Below are 6,000 nucleotides of genomic sequence, written 5' to 3'. Positions count from 1 at the left end.
ATGGTGAAACCCCGTCTCTACTAAAAAATACACAAAACTAGCCGGGCCCGGTGGCGGGCGCCTGTAGTCCCAGCTACTCGGGAGGCTGAGGCAGGAGAATGGCGGAAACCCGGAAGGCAGAGCTTGCAGTGAGCTGAGATCCGGCCATTGCACTCCAGTCTGGGCGACAGAGCGAGACTCCGCCTCAAAAAAAAAAAAAAAAAAAGATTCATTTTTTATTTTGTATACAAATTCATACGATCTTACTAGATGGTTCTCAATAATGCACCCATGTTTTATTTATTTTACACGTGTGCACCACCACACCTGGCTAATTTTTGCATTTTTAGTAGAGACAGGGTTTCATCATGTTGGTCAGGCTGGTCTTGAACTCCTGATGTCAAGTGATCCACCTGTGTGGCCTCCCAAAGTGGTGGGATTACAGGCATGAGCCACCACACCTGGCATCAATAATGCACCCATTTTTTTTTTTAAAGTACAGTTCAATAGTTTTTTTAAAATGGCATATAAGTGTTTAACCAACATAATATAACATTTCCACTATCTCCCCTACTCCCCACCTCAATATTCCCTTGAGGCTTCCCACATAATCCCGTGAAAAAAACCCTTATTCGAGGTAAATGATGATCTATACTTTATACAGTTTCACATAATTGGAATCACAGTACCTATCCTTTGCGTCTGCTTCTGTAGAGCAGCATGGAGATGTCTTTGAGATTCACTCACGTTGTTGTATAAGTCATTAATTCATTCCTTTTTATTCAGAGAGACATTTCATTGTATAGATACATCACAATTATCTGTTTTCGATGAACATTTGGATTTTTTTCCAGTTTTTAAGTATTTCGTATAAAGCTGCTAGGAACATTCATGTACTAACATCTGTGTTAACCTGAGTTTTGATTTCTCTTGGACAAATATCTAAGAATGTAATTGCTGGGTTAGATGATATGTGTATGCTTAATGCATCGCCAAACTCTTTTCAAGTGTTTATACCATTTTATGTTCTTACTAGCAAAGTACGTGCACCGCAGGAACTCCCATCATCACCAACACAGGGATGGTCAGTGTTTAATTTTAGCTATTTCAGTGGACATGCCTTTCATCATTAATTATGATATTGTAGATTTTTTCTTAAATGCTCTTTATCAAGCTGAAGGAGCTCCATTCTCTTGCTAGTTTGTTGAGAGTTTTTATCATGAACAGGTGTTGTATTTTGTGAAATGCCTTTTCTACGTGAATTGAGACAATTTTATGTATTTTTTAATAGGGTGAACTATCTTGGGTTTTGAATGATAAACCAACATTTTCCCCACGATAAACCATACTTGGTCATGATGTATGATCCTACTTATAAACTGCTGAGTATATCTTGTTAAGAACTTTTAAGTTAATGTTCATGAGGAGTACTGGTCTGTGGTTTCTTGTCATTTTTTTTCTGGTTTTGTTATTGGGGTGACACTAGTCTCATAAAATGAACTGGGAAGTGTTCCTCTTTTTGAAGAACTTTGTGCAGAATTGCTAATCTTTCTTCTATGAATGTTTAGTAGATTTCACAGTGAAGGTATTTGGTCCTGGATTTCTCTTCATGAGAAGGTCTTTTCACTGTAAAATCAAATCCCTTTACTTTAGGCAACTCATGTTATTTCTCTCTTCTTCAAGTCAAGAAAGATCAAAAATGATAACTGAAATATAAGGTAATGATTTCTTAGTCCATTCAAGCTGCTCTAACAAAACAACATAATCTGGGTGGCCTATGAATAACAAATATTTATTCCTTGCAGTTGAGGGGGCTGAGAAACCAAAGATTATGGCACTGGCAGATTTGGTGTCTGGTGAGGGTCCATTCCTCACAGATGGCGCCTTCTCACTGCATCCTCACATGACCGAAAGGTTACACAAGTTCCCTCCAGCCTCTTTTATAAAAGCACTAAGCCCACTCTTGGGGGCTCTGCCAAAGGCCCCATGTGTTAATACCATGGCTTTGGGGATTAGGTTTCAACATACAAAATTTTGAGGGGTGATGCAACCATTCAGACCATAGCAAATGATAACTATTACTACTACCGCTACTGTAACTATCAAGGGTCAACACTTTCTAAATGCTCATTATGTGCCAGGCACTATTCCATGTCCTTTAATTATCTTATTTCACCTTTACAACCCACCTTAAGGTAAGTACTACCATTATCCTATTTTATACAAAATTAAACTGAGGTTCACAGAAATTAACTAACTTGCCCAAGTCACAAAGCTAGTAAGTGGTAGAATAGAAATAAGATTCTAGAGTCAATACTATTATATTTTATATTTATTTTATATGTAAATGTTTTATATTTATATTTTGGGGAGAAAATGGATAAAGAACATGAACACTATTCCTAAAGTCCACTCAGGTCTCTTCAAGGCTTGTACCTGAGGACAGGATGGGTAAAGTGCATCTTCTCAATAACAGGTGAATTTGAAATCCTAGTTGACAACTGACTTAGTGAGGCAGGCTTCTGTCCTGGTTTTAGGACAGAATGTAAGTTTGAAAGTCACGGAGAGCCAAGGAAAAGCTGATTTTGAGAGCAAGGCTGCCGCATCCCTCATGGGAGCTGGTCCCTACTCACTCCATCCTTCACCATGTCACAGCCAACTCTTCAGCTTGTACCTCACTCTTTTTGCTAATTACATAAACATATTGCCAAATTGAGGGTAGATGGGTTGTGGGGAATAGTGGATGGATAAAGACAGACCTAGAATCATAGATTTAATACTGAAATAAGCCTTTAAAAATCACAAGGCTTTCTGGCTATCAAAGTGGCAAAAATTGAAGGCTCACTTCTATACAAATTTGGCTTTTTTAGCCTTCATATCCCCCTGAGCATCTTTACTCTTATTTTTTAACCCCCTGACTGCGCCCTTAAACTAGCTTGATTAGAATTGAGAGTTGGGGAAGGCAACTTTCTACATCCCACACTCTTTTCACTTCATCAGGGCTGTCTACCAAAGGCAGCTTACCTTATGCACTGCTTCTACTTGAGCCTTCAAAATGTTACTCTTGAAGTCAGGAGGAACTCTCATGGCATTCAATCCTGGGCTCTCAATGACATTATTAAGGCATTTCTCAGTCAACTTCACCACTTCTTCCTAGATATTTTAAAAATATACTGTAATCAACTGTGATGCATTATAGTTATATGGAAATAGGAAACAGACTGATGAGAGCTCATCTTCAATCAGGAAATCATGTGTCTTAAGCAGCCATATCTTATTTCAGACATAAGCAACTCTTAACAATCATCTACCTATGAAGAGCTCCGGATTTAAAGGGAATGGCCTCTGTAGGGCCTAACCTAAAATTGTAGCAAACTATAACCCAAAGGGCAAATCTGGCCAACCACCTGTTGTATAAACACAGTTTACTGGAGTTCAGCCATATTCATTCCTCTGTGCTGCTTTCATGCTACAATTGGCAGAGCTAAGTAGCTGTGAAAGAGACTACGAGGTTCTCAAAGACTAAAATATTTACTATCTGGTTCTTTACTGAAATAATCTGCCAACCTCTGGTCAAGAGAATAGTCTTCATGCCCTACTTTTCATCTTTTAGCTCAAAAATACTCGTTGCTAAAGGTCACATATGCCTTAATTGTACCCACTGTCCTCGCTGAGTGCAGTTGAGATTCTGTTCCTTTATGCTTTTAAAACAAATTACTGGGCCGGGCGCGGTGGCTCAAGCCTGTAATCCCAGCACTTTGGGAGGCCGAGACGGGCGGATCACGAGGTCAGAAGATCGAGACCATCCTGGCTAACACGGTGAAAACCCGTCTCTACTAAAAAATACAAAAAACTAGCCGGGCGAGGTGGTGGGTGCCTGTAGTCCGAGCTACCCGGGAGGCTGAGGCAGGAGAATGGCATAAACCAGGGAGGCGGAGCTTGCAGTGAGCTGAGATCCGGCCACTGCACTCCAGCCTGGGCGACAGAGCAAGACTCCCTCTCAAAAACAAAACAAAAAAAACAAAATTACTGCTCATCAAAGAACAAGAAAAACTGATTCCTGAAATAAAATTTGAAGATAAAGAACATTCTGGATTGCCTCAGGTAATTAAGGAGAGGAAAGTAATCGAAAAATCTATAGATCTTGATATGGCATAAATCCTAAAGGATTTCAAAGACATAGGTCAAGAGAAAACCAAAGTCTGGAAGGGGATAATGAAGGAGACAAATAAATAATATAAATGTATTTATTACCACTGAATGATACACTTAAAAATGATAAAGATGGTAAATTATATATGTATATTTTTACCTGTTTTTTTTTTTTTTTTTTGTATTTAAAGAGAAAGCAGAGAGACTAAGTTGCAGAGAGGAGGAGGGATGAAGAAAGAAGAATCTTGACAACTCCTAGAATCATGGCATCTCAAAGTTGGAAGGAACAGTCTGTCCAACCACCAAAATACTTCAAGAGGTGGGTAATTTTTAGTCTGAGCCTAAGAAACGTCACACATTGGAGAACGTGCTACTTCCTTGGTCAGATGACTATTAGGAAACACTTTCCTGTGTTAAGGTCAAATCTGCATACCTCTAACATATTCACTGACCTTAACTCTTCTCTGAGGCCTTTAAAAAGCAAGTCACATTAATTCCTCTTTCACATAATAGCTCTTCATATATCTAAAGATGGTTAACAGGCTCCCTCCTGAGATTTCTGCATGGCAATCATCTAGCTAGTACTCCCAAGTTGTAACTTAGTTTCAAGACCCTTTGCCATACAGATCCTTCTCTTCTCAAACTGCCACTTTTCTATATCATTTTTAGAGTGCTATCCAGAAATGAAAAAAAATAGTTAAACCTCCCCTTTTGAACCCTGAGTTAATACAATATAGCTCTTTTGTAGCTGATTCATACTTCATTTACATATTCTTTTAAAATACATGCTGCTGTAATATTCTAGTCCCCTACCCTAGTCTTGTACTTACGACGATTTGTCAAAGTCTATGTTCTTAAACCCAGTCTGTCATTCCAATCTATCCAAGTCTTCATGGATCCTGATTTTGTCTTTCAAAAACTGTACTTCCCAGCTGTTATCATCTGAAAATTCATTTAGCATAAGAGACCTGGGAAAAAAAGTGGTCACTAGAGATGGCCATTTGCAATATTAACTTCTGTGGGATTTAGACAGGGCTAAAGTTTCCTGAGGGCCAAGAACTTGTCATTAGTCTGTGAATTCCACACAGTATTTATTATTTTATCTTACAAAAAGTAGACAATAAACACATTTTTAGAACTGAACCAACAGTACATAAGGCATGTCAGGTGACTGTATAAATCCTGCATAATGCAGGCCGGATGTGATAGTCTGAGTCTTAAGTAATCTTAAGGTTGCTGGCTAAGACATTCTCAGTTCTTAGGGCAAGTCAACCAACAAATCATGCTTTACTTTAGAATGATGCATTTTATTTTCAGTAGGTTTTCTTCCTAAAATTACTTTAGTCAGGCTGACGTTAAGATTAATTTGCATTCCTTAAGCAAACAACAACTGTTGATAGCAGAGGTAGAGAAATCAACCTTTATTAAAAATGCATCACATTAATAAAACATCAATCCATTTTTTCACAGTACAGGTTGTGCATCCCTTTTCCAAAGTGCTTGAGACTAAAAGTATTTCAGATTTTGTATTTTTTCAGATTTTGGGATATATGCCTTATACTTACTGGTTGAGCATTCCTAATACGAAAATCCAAAATAAAAAATGCTCCAATGAGCATGTCCTTTGAGCATCACATCAGTGCTCAAAATGTATTAGATTCTGGATCATTTTGAATTTTAAATTTTCGGATCGGGGACTCAACCTCTACTCAAGTTGACTAGAGTTAAGGCAAGGTAGTCAGATGTCCTTTATTAGTAGTACAATACTGAATTCTTCCTTCTGTTCTTTAAAAAAATCTTATTTTTTTTTAATTTTTATGGGTACATAGTACTTGTATATATTTATGGGGTACATAAGATATGTAGATA

The 6,000-nt window shown here is 38.0% G+C and overlaps 1 protein-coding gene and 1 long non-coding RNA gene across 4 annotated transcripts in view; one reads left to right on the top strand and one right to left on the bottom strand.

Annotated features, from left to right (window-relative positions):
• EPB41L5 (erythrocyte membrane protein band 4.1 like 5) overlaps positions 1–6,000 on the bottom strand; it is a 168,903-nt gene that overhangs the window by 32,738 nt on the left and 130,165 nt on the right. For all 3 annotated transcript variants that reach the window (XM_026456079.1, XM_026456080.1, XM_026456081.1), the window contains exon 19: positions 3,004–3,132. In XM_026456079.1, the coding sequence (XP_026311864.1) occupies positions 3,004–3,132 (129 nt within the window). The remainder of the gene's footprint in view (positions 1–3,003; positions 3,133–6,000) is intronic.
• The window catches only part of LOC113225122, a 46,216-nt gene that overhangs the window by 21,606 nt on the left and 18,610 nt on the right, over positions 1–6,000 (top strand). Inside the window, exon 2 of the long non-coding RNA XR_003309760.2 lies at positions 4,323–4,450. This is a non-coding gene — a long non-coding RNA (uncharacterized LOC113225122). The remainder of the gene's footprint in view (positions 1–4,322; positions 4,451–6,000) is intronic.

This window comes from Piliocolobus tephrosceles, chromosome 11 (genome assembly GCF_002776525.5).
Source record: "Piliocolobus tephrosceles isolate RC106 chromosome 11, ASM277652v3, whole genome shotgun sequence".
NCBI lineage: Eukaryota > Metazoa > Chordata > Mammalia > Primates > Cercopithecidae > Piliocolobus > Piliocolobus tephrosceles.
Note: the sequence above shows the minus strand (reverse complement) of the source record. Positions and strands in the feature narration are given on the sequence as shown.